Source organism: Rosa chinensis, chromosome 1, assembly GCF_002994745.2.
Source record: "Rosa chinensis cultivar Old Blush chromosome 1, RchiOBHm-V2, whole genome shotgun sequence".
Lineage (NCBI taxonomy): Eukaryota > Viridiplantae > Streptophyta > Magnoliopsida > Rosales > Rosaceae > Rosa > Rosa chinensis.
Window position 1 is genome coordinate 67,036,758 of NC_037088.1, and position 22,021 is coordinate 67,058,778.

The 22,021-nt window shown below is 37.8% G+C and overlaps 3 protein-coding genes across 3 annotated transcripts; 2 read left to right on the forward strand and 1 right to left on the reverse strand.

Moving 5' to 3' along the window:
- Positions 1-3,683: 3,683 nt before the first annotated feature.
- On the forward strand, positions 3,684-14,742 carry LOC112184029 (MAG2-interacting protein 2). Its single transcript, XM_024322329.2, has 14 exons — positions 3,684-3,798; positions 3,941-3,990; positions 4,213-4,367; positions 4,474-4,522; positions 5,028-5,201; positions 5,584-5,785; positions 5,943-6,136; positions 6,415-7,408; positions 7,905-8,878; positions 9,246-9,334; positions 9,623-9,982; positions 10,106-11,345; positions 11,513-11,778; positions 11,875-14,742. Exons 3-14 carry the CDS (start codon positions 4,284-4,286, stop codon positions 14,491-14,493), a joined length of 7,245 nt encoding a protein of 2,414 aa, XP_024178097.1. The 5' UTR covers positions 3,684-3,798; positions 3,941-3,990; positions 4,213-4,283; the 3' UTR covers positions 14,494-14,742.
- A 244-nt stretch (positions 14,743-14,986) lies between these two features.
- On the reverse strand, positions 14,987-18,697 carry LOC112184037 (molybdate-anion transporter). Its single transcript, XM_024322338.2, has 8 exons — positions 18,465-18,697; positions 17,739-17,883; positions 17,484-17,652; positions 16,826-17,096; positions 15,954-16,219; positions 15,649-15,864; positions 15,440-15,542; positions 14,987-15,322 (listed from the first exon to the last, which is right to left on the reverse strand). Exons 1-8 carry the CDS (start codon positions 18,613-18,615, stop codon positions 15,261-15,263), a joined length of 1,383 nt encoding a protein of 460 aa, XP_024178106.1. The 5' UTR covers positions 18,616-18,697; the 3' UTR covers positions 14,987-15,260.
- Positions 18,698-20,349: 1,652 nt separating this feature from the next.
- Positions 20,350-22,015, forward strand: LOC112184073 (rhodanese-like domain-containing protein 14, chloroplastic). The gene is made up of 6 exons (XM_024322365.2): positions 20,350-20,679; positions 20,797-20,843; positions 21,049-21,141; positions 21,249-21,387; positions 21,470-21,572; positions 21,673-22,015. The coding sequence occupies exons 1-6, from the start codon at positions 20,493-20,495 to the stop codon at positions 21,797-21,799; spliced, it is 696 nt and encodes a 231-aa protein (XP_024178133.1). The 5' UTR covers positions 20,350-20,492; the 3' UTR covers positions 21,800-22,015.
- Positions 22,016-22,021: the final 6 nt, after the last annotated feature.

Below are 22,021 nucleotides of genomic sequence, written 5' to 3' on the forward strand. Positions count from 1 at the left end.
CAAACCCCTAAAATCATGCTCATACAACCCAATTCAGTCAACAACAAAACTCATTGAACTCTAAAACCATAGAAATTTCAACCAAACTCACCCAATAGTGTCTAGACAAAGTCTCCGTGGCGGCCGCCTCCACCTCATCCCCTGTCTAATCAACCCTATCGTCGCTGCCCAAGCTCAGCATCGTCGCCGCACGAACCTGATCCTTCTCTGACTCCAAACCCGCCCCCGTGACGAATCCATCTCCGGCGGCCCTCTTCTTCCTCGCCACCACTCGCCGACCGCAGCACGGCTGATGACTCGCCGATATCCTCATCCCCACTTTCATTGTCAACTCTCAGATTTCATACAAACGAAAAAAAAACTGAGACTGTGAGATGATCCAACTATGACTTTGGGGTTGAAATTATAAGAAAAGATGAGAGATAATGTCTCTTGGGAGCCAGCAAAGGGGAGAGAGATGGGTCTGTGGGAGAAAGAGAAAGAGAGCCAGAGTCAGAGTGTCGAGAGAGAGAGAGACAGAGAGAGAGAGAGAGAGAGAGGAAACTGTAAAAATACCATATTACCCTTCAACAAATGAATAATTACCTAAAGTTAACGATATTGTTGACAGCATGCTCTGAAATTGGGTCGAGATTTAAAAGTACATGACCGTTTTGATTTTAACAAAACTTGATTCACGAAAGGTTAGAAAAAGGGCGATACTTCATGTACTGTTCTTGAAATTTTCTCTATATAATTCCCCATTATATATTATATCACTAACTGGAGTAATGTCGCTTCCATCTAACTAATAAAATTCCTTTTGGTTTTGGTGATTGAAAAAAAATCATATCTGAATATTATAGAATTGGCCAAATAACTAAATTACAAAAGCTTGGCTTTTGTCACATGTGTATGTTTCCACCCCATTTGTGCATTGCTCTGAACAGAAAACGGCACCATGGTATCAGAAAAGACATAAAGTTTTAAGGATAGGATTAATTATTTGGTAACATGCATAAAGCTAGCTCTATGTAATTTACAATCATATATAAAAATGAAAAGGAATAATCTTTTTCTTTAGAAGGAAGTTCAAGTTAACTGGAGGTCATTCTCTTTCCTTCTTAACTTTCAATAGACAATTAGCAGAAATTCTATCAATAGTATGAAAAGCCATAATTGAGGAATTGAATATGTGAAAAATCCATGCATGGTCGATCGATCAAATTAAAGTAGAGAGCTATATATATGGTCTATAAAGTACAAAATATGAAATTAGTACATTAGCGCGTGTGTGTCTATATATATATATATATATATATAACTAATTAAGGTCCTTCGATCTGATGCATTTGAAGCATATATTAGTAATTTATTACACCACTAATGTTGATTAATCAAGTATAGTGGTAGGGATTAATAGTTTTTTTTTTAGGGATTATATAGTTAAAACCAGCAGCCGCCTGGTCACTGTATGAAGCTAGTAGTTCTAGATTCGGTCCTTAATGGATTTGTTCTTAATCGATGGTGGAATGTAATTCCAGTAGTCATAATCTTCGTCGCTTAAGTAGTAGAGTTCTCATCATATTTTATAATGGAAATAAAAGTTGTCCTTGTAATTAAGTATGATCATAAACAAGGACAACCTCTCTCAGTCTCTCTCTCTCTCTCTCTCTATCTCTCTCTCTCTCCAGAAGAGTTATATATGCTTTCTCTCCTCCGCTGGTTTGAGAGTCGGTAATTTTCTCCACCCTAGTTATTTTTCCGTTGATTCTTGATTGCGTGCAAGCAATTTGTATAGTTTTCATCCACAAAAGTTATATTCCATGCCCCCATGCATTTTAATCCATTAATTTGATCCAGTAGTGTTATGTGTTGATGAAGATCGAATATGCTATTTGATTAGAATCTATTAACTGAGTGATCGAGATTATGTACGTACGTATAGACTATACATAGACTATGAGACATTCTGGAGCCATGAACTGTGTGCATGCATTACATACCAGTTCTCTTGACTTTGTCGATACTCGATACTGATGTACATGATCGAGCTAGTGGCTAGTTGACTTTGCAAGAGCTTGATCGGTCATATCGTAGCAGAATAATTTCTCGATCCGATTATGTTCTGAAATCTAACTATATATTCATATGCGTGAATATCTGTTGTATAATTTGGATGTAATAAGTTATGGAGTTTTAACTTTTAATACATGGTGAATATCAGGAGAAAAACCTAAACTTTGGAGAAAGCACCGGGGAGTTTGCAACCTGTCCGGCAACGATGGTGGGTGTTGCCGGACGGGTTCTTGGGGTCTTAGGGCTCCTATCTTTGTCTTCGTTTCATCGATCTGGGCTGGGTATAATTCTTCGCTTTTCTCAGACGATGGTGCTGGTGTGGATGATGGTTGATGGGCGTTCGGCGGCGGCGCAGACATGGAGTAGATGGCCAGAGGGTAGATCATGGCGGCGGCATGTCATGGATCGTATGGTGCTCTTCTCTGTTCTGGGTTGCTAGGCGGAGCCTGCAGTGGGGGTTTCGAGCTCTCAAGTTGACGATCTCTAATGCTGGCAGGGCACAGGGATGGCTTGTTGCTAGGATTGAGCATCTTCGGCGAGGTGAGCTTGAAGGAATAGAGTTGCGGTGGTGGTTTGTGGGGAGTTCATGTCCACCACCGGTCATTCCCGTGTTATGTAATATTAATTATTTCCAATAAAAGTTTCTTATTCTTAAAAAAAAAAAAAAAACAAAAACATGGTGAATATGGTACGAGCAATATGGTCCTTTTAGCATTATTCAGCTCTCATGCTGGCTGGACTTTAAGTTACACAAGAACTTGAGAATGATCGCGATATGTGGTGACCAGCAGCGGCCACAACCATTGGTCGTCAATCAAGGGTGGTGATCGGTTGTTTTTGTTTTGAGGGGAAGAAGAAGAAAATATAACAAATTTCAAATTATAAATAAGGTCATATTTTGTGGAGAAGAGTTTTAAAGATCATACTTTACTAATTGTGAGATCAAGACACATGAGAATTTGAACAAGAATGAGCTTTTGCATGGTTTGACACGTTGGGATGTGTCCTCAAAGCACTTGTGAAATGAAATGACATGCTTGAAACATGTTAAACCTTGTTAGCACTATTTTTTTTTGAAATTTTCTTGTACCATAAACTCACTATTAGTAGAGCATGAATTTTATAGCGTGTTCCAAGTTCCAACTTACTTCCACTGTAACCTCGAATGAATTTTTTTTAAAAGAATTTTATTATCTTATGACTTAAAAAAATGGTAAGAAAAATTTACATAGTAATTTTTGAGTTCTATTAGTATGAGAAGTGATTAAAAATCATTATTTGAGGGTGGAAAAATTTTGGTGAGAAAATAAGAACATGAAATTTTGGCAAAAAATCGTGTGTTATACCCACAATTTTGGATAGATTTCATAGTTTTGAATAAGATTTTTTTTTTAGAATTTTAAACAAGGTCAGTGGTTCCAATATCGTAGTTAGGTGATAGTATTAAACTTTTAATTTTAATTTTTAGGGCCCTCATCTCATATCCCATCTTTTCGGCTTTTCGTCCTTAAAATACTTCCCAAAAGCGAGACCCAGCAAGTCAGAGGCCTAAAACTAGGCAGAGACCAAAAGAAGCCCAATTTACAAAGCCCACTAAATCAATACAAAACAAACAAATATCAAAACCGAAGAACAGCAAAGATCAGTAAGAACCAAAACGAGTGTCGTCGTCATCGTCGTCGAGCTCTCAGACACCACCGCCGATCAGTCGCCGGAAAATCCAACGCCACCAAATTCTAAGTACTGATCTACTCCACCTTTATAGTTCACATGCTCAAATTCACAAATCGTCAAAATTTATGTGCAAATTTTAAGCTGACTGATCTTGTTGGATCGTTTCGCTTGAGAAATTTGAGTACCTATTCATCTCTGTGTGATGCAGGTTGCGAATCATTACCAGTGTTCCTATGAGTTTAGTGTTGGAGTTTGAAGGTAAGTGAGCTAGGGTTTTTGTGGTGAATTATACAGTATAACTCTTACTATTTGTTTCGTTTCGTTCGGTTCTATGAGTAGAAGGTCTGTTTGTGGAGATGCTTGAGTGAGTAATTGAAATTGCGGAATGAGAAAACGAGCAGAATTGCGAGTAGTTTAATGTGTTGGAGGATTAGGTCTGTTTGGATGTTATAATGAGGGCAATGCTTGTGGTTTTCGCAGGGTTTGTTGAGTGTGTAGGACGATAGTGTTGAGATCTTGGAGGTGTGGAAAGGATACCGAAAGATTTAGAAATGGATAAAAGGATAGACAAAGTGTTTTTTGAGACGAAACGGCACATTACTAGACCGTGTTCTCCCAATTATCCTCCTCAACAGGTTCTGAATTCTACGATTTTCTTGAGTTTCGAGCTAGTCAATCTTGTGTTGCTTCGTTGTTCGATTTTTGATCATTTTTCTTTATGTGTGCATGTTTGGAGTTCAGGCAAATGATGGTGGTACAGGGAACATTCGATCACTACTCTCCTTTCGAGGTACTTGCACTCCCCCTTTATTTTTAATTCTTTGTTGGCTTTCTTGATTAATATGGTATATGACACACTGTTTATATTGGCTATCCTAATTTTTTTTGCTTGCTATTCTAATCGAGTCGACCAACTTTTATTTTGATCTTGCTGTTGGCCTTTTCAGTTAATGCCTATTCTAAAGAGAAGGAAACTTAAGTTGTGATGACTACAATGGTTGATGAGATATATTCAGGCCTACTTTTTTCCTTTTCTTTTCCGTGATCATTTCCTTTTATACATCGGAGTATATCCTTTTCAATAAGAAGACAATCAATATAGGATGGAATTTGTAGATTAGACATGTTGTACTAGTAGAGTGTCCTCTAAGACAAAGTAACGTTTCTTGTTAATAAACTTTAGCACCATGTCAGACATAATATTGATGTTTATGCTCATGTAAATGTGATTGGTTTGTCTACTTGGCTGTCCAACACCTACCTACTTATGAGCTTCTTTCCTTTGATCCATGAAGGAATCAGTCAACTCAGAGAAAAATGGAACGAATACAAGCAACCAAAAAAAATGAGAAGATTTACATCCTTGTTTATCTCTCCAAGAGGTGAGCATGTAGCTGTGGTTGCTGGAAATCAGATAACAATTTTGAAGAAGGAGGATGACTACTCAGAGCCATGTGGGACTTTTACAAGTAAGATATACGTGCTAATTTTATTGATAACATTCTGAATCATCAATTTTTGTCATGATGTTGTATCATGCTCCAAGGTGAAAAAGTTACAATTTTATCAGTGATACAATGGCATTCAGTTTATCAGTGTTACAACAAGATATGATTTAGAATAGTCAACAGTGTACATATAATTGGAGTTAGAGAGATGTTTAATTAAGAACTCGGCCTGGTTGGACAAGTTTGTCAAGGAGAGTTAGTGAGATTATAGACTCATCATACAGGCCTCTGTTTCAGGATGGCATACTTTTGTGGATACACAGTATGATTGCTATTTGATGCATCTGAAACCAGTTACATTTTTTTATTAATTTTTGTTTCTAATCCGTGTTCTACGCATCAGGCGGCAGCCCTGCTTCATTTACAACAGGAACCTGGTCAGAAAGTCATGATGTTCTTGGTGTGTCTGATGATACCGATACATTATATTTTATCAAAGCAAATGGTTCAGAGATAGTGAGAATCAGCAGGAGGCAATTAAAAGTATCTCTACCAGTGATAAGCTTGATTGTGCTGGATGATTCTGATGTACAGAAATCTTGTTTGTGAGTGTTCTTACTGTGCCCACCCTGCATGAATTATACATAAAACATGTTATGAACTTCAGTTTCTTGTTGATGTGATCTTTATTTTGTTGTTTGAGGTTCTTCTTTTATCAAGGTTGACACAGTTTTTCACTTATGGTTATTGAAATGTTTCCAGGTGTAGCTTCATTATCATTACATCTGATGGTTCCCTCCAGCATATTGAGATTAGTCAGGATCCAAGTTCCTCTGTCTATTCTGTACAGACCTCACATAATGGACTAACTGTAAAGGGACAGTCCGCTCATATCGTTTTGTGCGTTGACTATCATCCAGAGCTTTCTTTGCTTGCTGGTGTCACATTAACATCAGGTGGGAACCCTGGTATTTTCTACTTGTATTTTACATCTACCTTTTCCCAAGGGCTATGTGTGAAGATATTTATTTATACAGACCATCATGTTCATGCTATAATTTTTCTTATACTTCTGTGCAAATTTTTTGTTTAAATCGAAGTAAACTAAAATCTCTACCAATGAGTATAAACTTGTATCTGATAAGACTGTGACTATTCGTTTACCTTCTTTTCACTGATGAGCTGTATTACTTATATTAAATAAACATTAATGAATCTTGTAGTCTTCTTCCAGGGTCTTGTTTTATTTCTCTTTGGCGTAGAAGTGGGATAATTGATCTGGAGCAGTTGTTTACTATTCAGTTTGATGGTTTTTATTCCAAACCAATAACTCTTGGAAGTCAGCTAGCATATCCAAAGGTTCTAATCTCACCACAAGCCAAATTTGTGGCTACTTTAGATCTGACAGGAAGGTCGCACGTATTTAAGATGGATAAAGAAAGCTTTTCACTTTCAAATTTTACATGCAGAGAGAGATACGAGTCACAAGTGACGAATAATTTGTCAAGTGGAGAAGGGAAAGAGTTAATTGATATTGTTGACTTTACATGGTGGTCCGACCACATCCTTACTTTTGCAAAGCGGAGTGGCCTTGTGACCATGCTTGACCTTCTAAGTGGGTTAGAAGTAGAGGAAAATGGAACTGTATATTCTAAGCCTGTTTTAGAAAGAATAAGGTTGTTTCAAGGAAATCTCTTTCTTTTGGAAACTTTGACTTCTGATGAGAGATCTAGTTCTGATGAAACTAAAGATTCACATACGATGGAGTGGATAACTATGGACAGCCTTGACCAAATTGACATTTCCAGGTTGAACTGGAGCCTCGTATCATTTTCTGAGAGATCCGTTGTCGAAATGTATAATATTTTACTTAGAAATAAAAAGTATCAAGCTGCCTTGGAATTTGCTGATCATCATGGGCTGGACAAAGATGAAGTTATAAAATCACAATGGTTACACTCCAACCAAGGAGCAAATGAAATAAGTACATTCTTGTCAAAGGTTAAGGATAAACATTTTGTACTTTCTGAATGTGTTGAAAAGGTTGGACCAACAGAAGATTCTGTGAGGGCTTTGCTTGTACATGGGCTGCACATAACTAACCAGTATAGGTTTTCTGAACCAGAAAATACTGAAGGTAGCCAAATTTGGGATTTCCGCATGGCTAGACTTAAGTTATTGCAATACAGTGACAGGTTGGAAACATATCTCGGGATAAATATGGGCAGGTACACTCTTCAGAAGCTAAGAATACTTGCGTGAAAAAATTATGCATTTTGGATCCAGTATGTTCAGTTTTGTATATTTTTATGTTTTTTACCGAGTTTGCAGAGATGTGTATGCACATAAATTTTCTTTTAGCTTTCTCCTAACTTTATTTTCACTGCCAGACCAAAAAACCTTTTATTTTTTCTGTAACTTAAATGACGATGCATTGGTATATTTTGTACATATTGAAAGTGTTCATTTTGGATGATATCTTACTATGTGTAGGTATGTGCAATCCTCCTATAGAAATAATCATGTACCTAGACCCTAAAATTACTTCTCGGTAGAAATTGCACACTCGTTGGCATAAATTTGGTGTAGTGCATACATATTAATATTTTCAATTTTATTCTTTGTTTTGTAGCTCTTTTCTTCTCTCTTTTATTAGTTGATGATCTCACTTTACATGTGTTTTTATTGTTGACTCCCACGGTTGAATGACTTAGTTTTGTGTAGGTTTTCTGTGCAGGAATATAGCAAATTTCGAGTCATGCCTATAAAAGAAGCTGCCGTAACACTTGCTGAGAGTGGGAAAATCGGAGCTTTAAACCTTCTGTTCAAGCGTCATCCTTATTCATTGGCTCCTTATGTATTGGAGATTTTTGGTTCTATCCCTGAAACAATTCCTGTGCAAACATATGGTCAACTTCTTCCTGGGAGGTCCCCTCCTACAAATATAGCAATGAGGGAAGTGGATTGGGTTGAATGTGAGAAAATGATAAGTTTTATCAACAAGACAACCAGGGATCATGAGGTCACCATCCAAATCCAGACTGAACCTATAGTCAAGCAGTGCCTAGGATCTGTTTGGCCATCCATTAATGAACTTTCAATGTGGTACAAGAAGAGAGCTAGGGATGTTGACACTCTTAGTGGGCAGCTAGACAATTGTATCTCTTTGCTTGAGTTCGCTCATCACAAAGGTGTTTATGAGTTGCAGCAGTTCCATGAGGATGTCTCTTACCTGCACAAACTTATTTATTCTGATGAGAGCGGTGGTGAAGTAAATTTGAGTCTTGTCATGTGGGAAGAATTATCTGATTATGATAAATTTAAAACGATGCTTAAAGGAGTTAAAGAAGAGAATATGATTGCAAGATTACATGATATGGCAGTTCCATTTATGCGAGATAGGTTTCATTATACAACCTCTGTTTCTCAAGGTTGGTTGACAGATGACCATCATGCTGCAGATGGTAATAAGGACGAGTCATTTCTGGTTCGATGGCTGAAGGAAGCTGCTTATGAGAACAAATTGGACATTTGCTTGCTGGTAATAGAGGAAGGGTGCAAAGATTTCCAAAGTAACAGCCTATTCAACGATGAGGTTGAAGCTATAGATTGTGCACTACAGTGCATTTATCTGTGCACATCTACAGATAAGTGGAGTACAATGGCAGCTATATTGTCAAAACTTCCACAAATGCAAGGTAATTTGCTTCTTAGAAGTCTAATTTCTGTCAATGGTCAATGAGATTATATCGAGTTGTGTCTTTATTTAAGGGGATGATAGATCTCCTTTGAGGACCTGGGTGCCAAATTGGAAAAAGTCACAGAAATCATATGTACTATGTTCATTGGTGACATAGTTTTACAGTGGAATCTTTTCCTTTGAGGATTTTACATTTATCATTCTATTTAAGATGAAATAATATAATTTTACTTTACAAGGAAATTGTGAGGTAGTGTAATATGATGAGAGAAGCTACACAAAGAAATTTAATTTTTCTTTTGTTGTAAGAATTATAGTTTTCCATATTCATGTATATGTTAATGTTTGTATTTCTTACTGAACAGGTAGTGAAATATCTTTTGCGAGTCTGGAGAGAAGATTGAAACTGGCGGAAGGCCATATTGATGTTGGGAGACTCCTTGCATTTTATCAGGTCTGTAGTCTTTCTTTGTTGGAGGCTTTTCTAATTTAGTTTTATAAACCCCCCCCACCCAACTAAAAGAATAGATGGACAGACATGAGCAGGCACTAGAATGCTTGCTTGACAGAGTAAGAATGAATCACTTGATATTATTAACGAGGAAATCCTAAAATCTCAGATTTTGTATTTGTGGCATGAACTATATCCATGGTTAATTGTTCTGAGAATATAATTGAGACTGGAATTCCATATCCAATGATGATGACTTGGCATTTAATGAATGACTGGGATTTTATTCAGGTACCAAAGTCGGTGAACTTTTTCTTAGAGTCTCATGCAGATGGAAAAGGTGTAAAGCAAATTCTTCGCCTTATAATTTCAAAGTTTATACGTCGGCAGCCTAGTCGTTCAGATACTGATTGGGCAACCATGTGGCGGGATATGCAATGCATTAGGGAAAAAGCATTTCCTTTTCTGGACTTGGAGTATATGTTAATGGAATTTTGCAGAGGACTGCTGAAAGCTGGGAAGTTTTCTCTTGCCAGGAATTATTTAAAGGGTACAAGTTCTGTTGCTTTGGCATCAGACAAGGCTGAGAACCTTGTCATTCAAGCTGCAAGGGAGTATTTTTTCTCAGCTTCAAGCCTTTCTTGTCCCGAAGTAAGTGTGATGGTTATATTTTCTGGTTGTATATGATATATGCAAGCATGAAATGATAGAGTCGGGTCTGATACTTACTCTGTGTTTTTTATATTTTTTTTTATTGTTGCAACTCTTTTTCAGATCTGGAAGGCTAAGGAATGCCTCAATATATTTCCAAGCAGTGGAAACGTTAAAGTAGAGTCTGATATTATTGATGCACTTACATTTAGACTTCCCAGTCTAGGAGTGACTCTCTTACCCATGCAATTCAGGCAAATAAAAGATCCAATGGAGATTATCAAAATGGCAATCACAAGTCAAACTGGTGCATATATACATGTTGATGAACTCATTGAAATTGCCAAACTACTTGGATTGAGCTCTCCAGACAACATATCTTCTGTTCAGGAAGCTATTGCCAGAGAAGCTGCAGTTGCTGGTGATCTGCAATTGGCACTTGATCTCTGTCTTGTTTTGGCTAAGAAAGGACATGGTCATATTTGGGATTTATCTGCTGCAATAGCAAGGGGTCCTGCGCTTGAAAACATGGATATAAATTCTCGAAAGCAGCTTCTGGGTTTTGCTTTAAGTAATTGTGATGAGGAATCAGTTAGTGAGTTGCTCTATGCATGGAAAGATCTAGATTTGCAAGGTCAGTGTGAAACATTAATGATGTTGAGTGAGACAAAATGTCCAGATTTCTCAATTCAAGGCTCCTCGATCATTTCAGATTCAGCCCACAGTATACAAGATATAATCAAGCTAAAAGGTTGCTTGGAAATGGTTGAGGGAGCTAGTTGTGATGACCAAGAAGTTCATATTAGTAACATTAAGAATTCACTTTCTGCTGTTACTAAAAACCCACCTATTGATAATGGTACCAATTTGGAATCACTTTTGAGAGAAAATGGGAAAGTTTTGTCTTTTGCTGCCATACAGCTTCCTTGGTTGCTCGAACTAAGTAGGAAAACAGAACACTGTAAGAAGCGAAATACTAATGTGATTCCTGGAAAGCAGTATGTCAGTGTAAGAACACAGGCTTTGGTAACCATTCTCTCCTGGTTGGCAAGACATGGTTTAGCTCCTACAGACAATGTGGTTGCCTCTCTTGCAAAATCTATTATTGAACCACCTGTTACTGAAGATGAATATATAGCCAGCTGCTCCTTTCTCTTGAATCTGGTGGATCCATTGAATGGGGTTGAAGTGATAGAAGAGCAGCTTAGAACAAGGAAGGATTACCAAGAAATATCTAGCATCATGAATATGGGGATGACATATAGCTTATTATATAGTTCTGCAATTGAGTGTGAAAGTCCTATGCAAAGGAGGGAGCTGCTATTGAGGAAGTTTAAAGAGAAGCACACACAATCTAGTACTGGTGATTTTCTGTACTATATACAGTTCATTTTTTCTTCTTGATATTATACTTATTTAAAGTTTGCTATGCTGATAATACATTCTTTTAAGAGTAATTGTAGAAGCTAGTGCGCTGTACTGTTGATTTTGTGTTGACCCATTTTTTCTTGTGTTATTTATTGATGTCAGATGAATTTGACAAATTTGACAAGGTAAAGTCTACCTTTTGGAGAGAATGGAAGCTGAAATTAGAAGACCAAAAGCACGTTGCAGATCACTGTAGAGCATTAGAGAAAATAATTCCTGGTGTTGACACAACACGCTTTTTGTCTCGAGACTTTAATTACATTGGGAGTGTTCTTCTTCCCCTGATCGATTCTGTAAAGTTAGAGAAAAAGCACATTTTAAAGGACATTCTGAAATTAGCTGATGGCTATGGCTTGAATCGTGCAGAGGTAGGCAGCTTCTGTTGGCATATCTTGTAAAGGCCTGCATATAGACGAATACATCTTTTGCATGTTTGGTAATAGTGTGTAACTGTTTATTTGCAGGTCTTTTTACGATATCTAAGTTCTGTCCTTGTCTCTGAGGTATGGACAAATGATGATATCACAGCCGAAATTTCTGAATTTAGAGGAGAAATAGATGACCAAGCTGTTGAAACCATCAAAGCGATCTCCTCTGCTGTGTACCCTGCAGTCGATGGATGCAACAAGTTGCGCCTTGCTTACCTGTTTGGTCTCCTTTCTGACTGCTACTTGCGACTGGAAGAAACCGGTAAAGAATTACCAATAATACATCCTGATCAAGCACATGTCTCTGGTTTTGGATTATCTCGTTTTTACAGGTTGGTGGAGCAAGAGTGCATAAGAGTTGCCTTTATTGTGAACCTGAACTTTAAAAATATTGCTGGATTAGGTGGTTTGAACTTTAAGTGCTTAAGCTCTGAAGTCTACATGCATGTCTATGATAGTAGCTTGGAAGCTTTGTCAAAGATGATACAGACTTTTACCAGCATATATTCTGATCCGTTGCCAGAGGGTCTCATAACATGGCAGGATGTCTACAAACATTATATATGGAGTTTGCTGACAGCTTTAGAGACTAAAGCTGGAACAGCTTCCATCATCAAAAGCACTGAAACCCTTCAAGGTTTTGTATGTCAACTTGAGCAGAGCTATGAATATTGCAGAAGGTATATCAGACTCTTGGCACATGTAGATTCTTTGAACATGATGAAGCGGTATTTCACAATAATCCTACCTCTTTTTGGTTCTTATGGGGGTCTTCCAGATAACTCGGCATTGCAAGAATGTCTTATAATTCTCTTGAACTTTTGGATAAGATTGATTGATGAGATGAAGGAGATTGCATCCCATGAGGATGCTGGACCAAACCTCAAGCTCAATCTAGATTGCTTATTGCATTGTCTAAAAGTTTGCATGAGGTTGGTAATGGAGGACAGTGTCTCCCCTAGTCAGGGGTGGGGCACACTTGTCAGCTTTATCAATCATGGTTTAATTGGTGAATCTGCTTCTGAACTTTATTTATTCTGTAGAGCGATGATTTTTTCTGGTTGTGGATTTGGACCTGTGGCTGAAGTATTTTCTGAAGCAGTAATTCGGGGTCCAACTGGTTTCACGTTGGTGGGAGACAGAGAAATCCAGGAACTCCCCCATCTCTACTTGAATATCTTGGAACATATTTTACAGGATGTGGTCATTAGTGAATCCCAGGAATACCAGAATTTATACCAGCTTTTGTCCTCTTTGAGTAAATTAGAAGGAGATTTGGAGGATTTGGATAAGGTCAGGAATATAATTTGGGAAAGAATGGCTGAGTTCTCTGATAACCCTCAGCTTCCCGGTTCCATTCGAGTGTTTGCTTTAGAGCTGATGCAATACCTGACAGGGAAAAATATAAAGGGTTTCTCTGCTGGGATACAATCTAGTGTTATACCGTGGGAAGGATGGGATGAGGTGCACTTTACAAATAAAAAAAGTGAGACAACTGCCAATCAGGGTTTGGTAGATCATAATGATAAATCTAGCAGGTTTACAAGTACATTAGTTGCCCTCAAATCATCTCAGCTTGTGGCAAATATCTCACCCACCATGGAAATTACCCCAGATGATCTCTTGAATCTGGAGACAGCTGTTTCTTGCTTCCTAAAGTTGTGTGATGTTGCTCAAAATTATTCCCATGTTGAATCTCTGCTTGCTGTGTTGGGAGAATGGGAAGGATTTTTCTTGGTGAGGGACGATAAGGAAGCCTCTGTAGAAGTATCTGATGCTGGAAATGACTGGACTGAAGATAACTGGGACGAAGGATGGGAGAGTTTCCAGGAAGTAGGGCCTTCTGAGAAAGAAAACGAGAGTTCTATTTCCATTAACCCACTGCATGTGTGTTGGTTGGTGATCTTCAAGAAACTCATAACGCTCTCCCATTTTAAAGTTGTCCTAAGACTGATTGATCAGTCCTTAATTAAATCTGGTGGGATATTGCTTGATGAAGAAGGTGCAAAGAGCTTGAGCCAGATCGTTCTTGAAATAGATTGCTTCATGGCTTTGAAGTTGGTGCTATTACTGCCTTTCAAACCACTACAGTTGCAGTGTTTGGCTGCTGTTGAGGACAAGTTGAAGCAAGGAGGCATCTCTGACACGATTGGTGGAGACATCGAGTTTTTAATGCTTGTATTATTCTCTGGTGTCATGTCCTCCATCATTTCTAGTTCTTCCTATGGTAACACTTTCTCTTATATCTGCTATTTGGTTGGGAACTTATCCCACAAGTGTCAAGCAGCTCAGTTACAAAATCAGAGGCAGAAAGGAAACAGTGCATTGGGAGAAAATGAGAGATCCTTATTGCTCTTTCAAAGAGTACTCTTCCCCTGTTTTATTTCAGAGCTTGTGAAGGGAGATCAGCAGCTTCTAGCAGGACTCGTCGTTACGAAATTTATGCACACAAATGCATCGCTTAGCCTTGTTAATATTGCTGAGGCAAGTCTCGGAAGATTTCTGGAGGTGCAGCTTAATGTTCTACATGACAAATCCACTCCGGATGAGACACATTCACAAGATGCATTGCAGAACACTATTTCCAGTTTGAGAGGCAAGATGGAAAATCTGATCCGACATGCATTGTCATTGCTTTCAACTAACGTTAGATGAAAAGGCATTTTAGTTTTCTTTTCCTCTAAATGAAATAGTAATGAGAATTTGGTAGTTCGCTGTATATGTTAATATGTTTGTCAGGTGGAAATTGTATTTGTAGCTGGTGATCTGTTGGGTCTTAAGGTTTCGTTGCAAATATTGGTCTTGGCTCAGTTACACCAGTAGATTTTGGTGTCTTTCTGATCACCTTGTTATTCACTGATAATATGATATAGAAAAAGAATGCCTAAAGAAGGAAGTTTATAAGAGAAATTTGTCGACAAAATTTTGTAAGGGGGTTGCACCCCCTTTATTATTTATGTTTGAATTTGTCACGCTTGATTTGTCGTCGAAAGTGTGTTTTTATTTTATGCGAGTCTTTTGCTGATGAATGAGTGTGGTGAAAATGAGGGCAGGGCTCGATCATTAGAGATGAACACTAAGAAGCACAGTGCCAAAAATCCAAGGGAAATAAATTAGCAATGAATGTTGTTCATTTGGGAGAATTCAATTGTTATCTTTAGAACGCATTCGAGCTGCGAGCAGATACTCTACATTAAAAGCACCAATCCAAGTTTTGATTGTTAAGGTAGAAAGTAGAGATTAATACAAAACTGAATTGACTAATCATACGTACAGTTTCACTTCAACTTAATTGAGGAAAATTATAGACTATAGATGCTGTAAAAGAATAATAATGGTATTACAAGAGCAGATTCCTTTGTCGAAAAAATTGCCAATTACTAATTCACTATCTAAATGATTGATATCCAAAAACAACTGCATCAAAGGTTTAATGGCTCTGCCTCGGTGTCCCTTTCCTTCATTCCTACCCAATCTTCTGTCTCTGTTAAACACAAAAATAATTCCAACCATAAGCACCAAGTAATAAGGTGTTGGGAGATGGACCTAAAGAAAATTGCCAACTGGAATAGCAAGATAAAGAAGCGGAAATTGGACTTACTAGGCTTGTCTGAAATTGCCATGAGGCGCCTCTGCAAGAAACATGCGACAAATAGGAAAATGGAGCACATCCCGAACATAACAGTCATGGGGAATGCATCAACCTTCAAAGACAAACAAAACAATCGTTAATAACATGCTATCTGCATCTACGGGGTCAATGCAATTTGAAGGTAAGGAACTGTATTGTGAGTATAGCTAGAAACATACATTGTACAGCACAATGCAGACAAAAATATTAAGTGGAATACGGAAGAAGTTCATGATGGTGCTCCTGGCCTCCTCAGGTATGTATTGGGACCTCATCTTCATAATTGATGGCCAGAATAGTCCAACACAAGCCTCAAAGACACAGAATCCAAGAAGCTGGATACAGCCTGCAAACGAGATGCTCCCTCCTTTTGTGCCGGCAGGTGTTACCAAGAACTGTTTTGAAACTAGCAAAGTTAGAGAACAGCAAACGATCATAAAATATTTAAGAAAACAATCCCCTGAAACCGTGTAACATGACATACGCTGGTCACAATGGGAAGTAGGAGAGAGGTAGCTGAAATGGCAAAGACAATCTGCATATAGCTCTCTACTCTAGGTGATTGGCGAGCCATCAACCGAGATGCAAGGGAACTTCCAAGCATTGAAGACAACATGAATGTTGAGAAGATAAAACCATGTGGAATGTCTTCATCATTTGGGCTCAAAGCAGGAGTCCAGAGGAACACAAACGTATACATTGATCCTTCAAACAGAGACTGTATCGCACCCAGTAACGCAATTTTCTCATCTGAACCACACAAAAAGTAATACTAAATGAGGGGAAAGGCATAACTTAAAGACCAAAGGAAGACAAAATAAACCAAAAGACTAAGACTTCAAGATAAGGAAAAAATAGTACATAATGTTGAATAAATGACAACAAGAAATGGCTAATCTTGGCCCATTAGAAATTTACAGTTCCTCATATACATGTTCATATATATAGATCTCCAGTAATGGAATAGAGAATAATGCTCAGTCACATTACTTTTCATTTTGGGTGGGAGTTTTGTATATGTTAATCATATTGTACCTTCTCAGTGTAAAATTATAAACATTAATATATGTGTATGTGTATTGTACAAAAACAAAAGAAAAAGCACTATAGTATAAAAGATACCAACATCAAGACATGGTAACTGTTGCCACATTCTGCATCATCCTAAGCAAATATTAAGAACACAGAACTATCATGGAAAAATGGTTCATTTTGGCTCACTAATGAGACAGAACCATGAAATGAATCCAGCCACAAAGCATGTGTCATGTAGACAATCACCACAGCCTACCATTGCACATATACAGTTTATTATCTAAAAGTAGTACTGTATTTAGGATATAGTTAATACTTTACCAGAAGCAATAGCCACAGCAGCACCGCGGAATTGGGTAAACAAGTCTTTGCTTTCTGAAGGATCACCATAATTCTCAGACCATGTGAATAGAATGATGAACATTCCAATTGTAAGAAAGCACGAAGCAGCATCGAACGGTGCAACAGGCCCAAGAGCCAATGTATCAACAAGTGTATTTCCAAGCAACCCAGCCAAGATAGCAACAACACCATTACCAAGAAATATTGCCTTTGAGAATGTTACTGACAACCATTGTGGTTCAAAACCCCTCTGCACAGTAAAACAAAAATATCACATATATGATTATCGGTAAGAAGGGGAAACATTCCAAGAAGAAATTAATTCATACACAGTTTACACTTTACAGTTTAAACTGCAACTAAGGAAAACACAGGCTATTCAAATAACCGGACAGCTCTTAAACAACTCAGCGTATAGAGCCATCACTATCAAAATCATGGCCTATTGATATTAATTTATCAAACTGAAATATAGAACAACAGAGTTTGCACCTGAAGCAAGTTTTTTGTTTACAAGTAACCTTCATATTAGTATTATCCTCTAATGACAAAAAGACCATATTAATCACATGTTACAAGCTGATACTTATAGACATTTCTAACATACTAGCAAAATGACCATCCAATGAACCCCTACCTTGTTGTGTTCAGCAACAAGCCATGACTCAAACGCTGAAAAGAGAAGTGATGTGGCGATACCTCCCAAAATACGGCCCAACATCAAGACATTATAGTGAGGAGAATGTTTGGTGATGCAGCTCAGTATGTAAGTAATACAATAAGTGATGCATGCCCTCTTTCGACCCCTAAATTGAAGACATCGTCAGTAAGAAAGCTATCAATGTCTAAGAAGTATGGAAACCCTATAACAAAGTTTAGAGGGAAGTCTCACTGTTTGTCTGCCAGAGATCCAACAATCGTTCCAAACAACATGGAGGAGCCAAAGCCAGCAATGAAAAGCTGTCCAATCTCCCCCTTTCCAAATCCATATGTAGTGTAAAGGTAGTAGACATAAGGACCCTGCAACCAGTCCCCAGCTATTGCCACACAGACAATAACTTGTCAGTAAGCTTACTTGGATCATAAACAAAAAAACTAAGCTCAAATTCAAAACATGACTAGTAAAGTGCTCCACAAGAAATAAGTTTCGTAAAAAAGCTTAGTATCGTATGCAATCAATCTACGATGTAATATCTATTACGGCAACACAGAGAATCATTATTGAGGTTTAAAGAAATCAACTGCTACAACTGATAAAGCTACCGACTCGAATAGATCAAATCACTACAACTTCTGCAATCCAGATCCAACCTCCCAATCACCAATTAGATTAACAAAGCAAGCCACTAAGTAACTAGCAGCTTCAAACTACTATTCCAGCTCTAAGCGCCAAAACGAAAGCAATGCCACCACACACATTATCAAAAATCTCAAGACACAAAATCAATCACAACCATCAAAGACCATATTGAAGCATAGATCTACTCTCAATTCAACTCCACAACGCCGCAAATCTCACTAACACCATCAGATCAGATCCAAATTCACCGAATCCATACACATTTACACATCGCAAACACACGAATGGAGAGAGAAAGATCGATCTAGAAGGGCTTACCCATCATGAGCGAGTAAATGACGAGGTAATTGTTCTTGAAGGAATTGAAAGCCGATGAGGTGTTGATTCGGTCCTTGTTGCTTTTGCTGAGCTCGGCGCCGGCGACCACCACGGCCAGTACTCCGAACACGAGGTAGTAGAAGGCCTCCATTGTTGGTGCTCTCACTGGTAATAATGTACGTGGTTTTTGAGAGCAGTGGAGGATTTGTGTTGGTATTTATACACAGCGATGGAGTGAGCAGAAGAAGAAGAGGAAGAAGGAGGTGGGGTTGGGATCTCCTGTGACGCTTGTGTTTCAAGGACGTGCATTTAGAGTGATTAGAGGGTTGTGCATTTGACTTTTGTACTTCGTTGACTGGGAACTTAACTCTGTCGGTAGTTTACTGCTTCATATTTTCGAAAGGAATTCGTTAAAGTTTTTCATATTTTCCAAGATTATACAGTGGTGTTCAGCTAACTGAATAAGAAAATAATGCTCAATCACTCTTAAATGTAAATCTAACGATGGAAAATAAAATAACTCAACTTAATAATAATTCTCTTTCGTCATTAGATTTACATCTAAGAATTATTGAACATTATTTTTTTGGTCAGTTACTGATCGGGTGAATATTTTCTGCATGTATGTATTATACACGATTGTTATATTCTTTTACATATTTTATGAATAATATTGAACAAAAATGAATTTAAATTAATATTTTAAAATTTCTCTTTTAAAATAACTAATTAGAAATATTTTATAAACTTTTTCAACAATTTATTTGATAAAATTTCTGGATGATTCACATTTTTATATTTTCTTATATTATACACATCTCTGATAGGGGGTAGAGATTGCGAGTGTAGGAGTAGGGGTGGGTGAGATTGCAGAGGAACAGAAAAGCAAGGACGCGGTATTATAATTTATAATTTTTATTTAGCGGCAATGGCGCTGATGTGACACGTGGCGAAATCTGGCTACGTGATGGAGAATTGCTGGTGTCGGTGCTGCAAAGGCACACCTGCAGCGGCAGCGTATTGGATCTTGAAACCTTGGATCGCAATTTCATTAATTAATTTGATAGTTATTGCTGATGCAAGAGTATCCATTTTGTGCCCAAACAATATGGTAGCTGACGTCATGGAATTAATGAAATTACGAGAGTAGGAGCAAGCGAGGAGAGGTGGGTGCATAACATTGCTAACGGGGAAGGTGACACAACAATGTGAGGGTAATGGTGTCTCTTAATTGTTTGGTTTTTGTTCTTATATTGAAAAAATGAAAAGGAAATAAACATTTTAATTGTTCAATTTTTTTCTTTACTAATTTAAGAAATATATTTAACCTACTACTTTCATAATCCAGAGTCATGTGCACATCAATGCTTGCCAGGCCATAGCATATGACAGATGCTGCCCTAGATTTAGACATGGATACTTTAGTACAATTTGATACAAACATGGCCCTGTTACCTCCGATTGCTTCTTAGGCAGAAGCTTAGGTTTGCTAATTTGTTAGATTGGATACAAAGACTGCCTGAATGAGTTTTTTCCGAACTGTTGTTCAATGTTATTTCGATAGAGAAGATAATCAAAGTTGAAATCTTTAAAGATAAATATTTTTACTCTTTAAAGTGTCTCCGTAACGCGCTATTTATATGCTTCTATAAAGGAACTAAGGAAGTACTAGCCAGGTTGGAAGAAGCGTATATCATTTTGAGTTTTATGGCCCTACAAGATGACAAATGGGTGGGGATGAACGAAATTCAAAGAGCAGCAATATCGATGAACATACACCACAAACTCAGATTCTGGTAGAGATAAAATTCTCTACAATATCCATGGCCCCAGTTAGAGTGTCCAATCTAAGCTTCTAAAAGGATCTCGAACCTAATCAAATAAAAAGCAGACCAATCAAGCAGAGACAGTGATAGGCTAGCTTTTTCTTGTACATCCTAATCTGTAACCAAAGATTTTTAGTGAACATTCAATAGCTAGCTAGAGAGATAGCTCATTTCTTTGTTTTGAAGCCTTCATATATAACCAATGGCTTCTCTTACTTCAATCAGCCTACACTCATCTTCACTATTGGGATTTGCTTCTAAACATGATCATACTTCTTGCTGGTTTACAGTGAGATCAGTAAGATCCTCAAGGCAAGGATTGTCATCGCAGACCGTCCCACGGGGCCTGAAAATTCGAAGTGCAGCAACAAAACAAGCCAAAACTCCAGGTAACCAACTCTTATGTATTCATTGAACCGAGTGTTTGCATATCAGTTAAGAGTTTTTATCTCTTAAATCGACAAACCCTCAATTTGTTACTTGCTTCTCTTCTTTTGGTGAGGTAGCTGAAGAGGATTGGAAGATTAAGAGGGAACTTCTGCTACAGAAGAAGGTACAAGCTTGATCACAAATTAAAACAGTTTATGTAGATCACAATTCAACATTTATAATTCTAGCTTCAACTAAGTAGAGATTTTTAGCTAGCTTTCCGACAAGTGTTGAATGAGATCATGTATATTGCATAAGGTCCTAAACTCCCTAGTCCTAACAAAGACTATAGTGACAATTGGATAAAGATGATTCATATTATTTTTCAGGTAAGAAGTGTGGATGCAAAAGAAGCTCTGCGGCTTCAGAAAGAAAACAACTTCGTGATTCTTGACGTACGGCCTGTAGCAGAGTTTAAAGAGGTTTGTCTACTGATCATCACCAAGCCATTGCATTTCATTTTTAGTGTTAGACGATTCTGGTGTAGGCTATTTATCAGAAGATCAATGTTTTCTGGTGCATCATGTAGGCTCATCCGCCGAACGCTGTCAATGTGCAAATTTATAGGCTTATAAAGGAGTGGACAGCTTGGGACATTGCTAGGCGAGCTGCATTTGCATTTTTCGGCATTTTTGCAGGCACAGAAGAGAATCCTGAGTTCATTCAAAGTATGAGAAAGTCTTATTACCTTTACCTTGTGTTTAGAAGCACTAAAAATTACTGATGTTTGGAATATATGGTAACGTTCAGCTGTGGAATCAAAGATAGATAAGAAGGCAAAGATAATAGTGGCTTGTGCATCTGGGGGTACAATGAGACCAACCCAGAATCTACCAGAAGGTCAACAATCAAGGTGACACTTCATTTCTTTAGAGTTTAATGTGCTTGTTGTTCCTTGTTCAAACGAATAACATATATGATTGATTACTCACGCTACCACTTCACTCCCACAGATCACTGATAGCGGCCTACTTGCTTGTCCTCAACGGTTATACCAATGTGTTCCACTTAGAAGGCGGACTTTACTCGTGGTTCAAAGAGGGACTGCCGGTAGAATCAGAAGAAGAAGAAAAGGAGTGAAGATGCGTTAGCATCCAAAGGAAATGAGTTCGTGTTTTGTCCCTAAATGAGTGAGTGCCAACTGCCAATGAACTGTTAGCCATAAGTACTAACAGCACTTGTGAATTCTGACGCAAAATCTCGTAATTAGAAAGGTCTCGGTGTGGAATTTGATTGTGTTATTGTTGTAATGACAATACCAATAATAGTTCAGTATGATGTATAGAAATTTCGAACCATGGA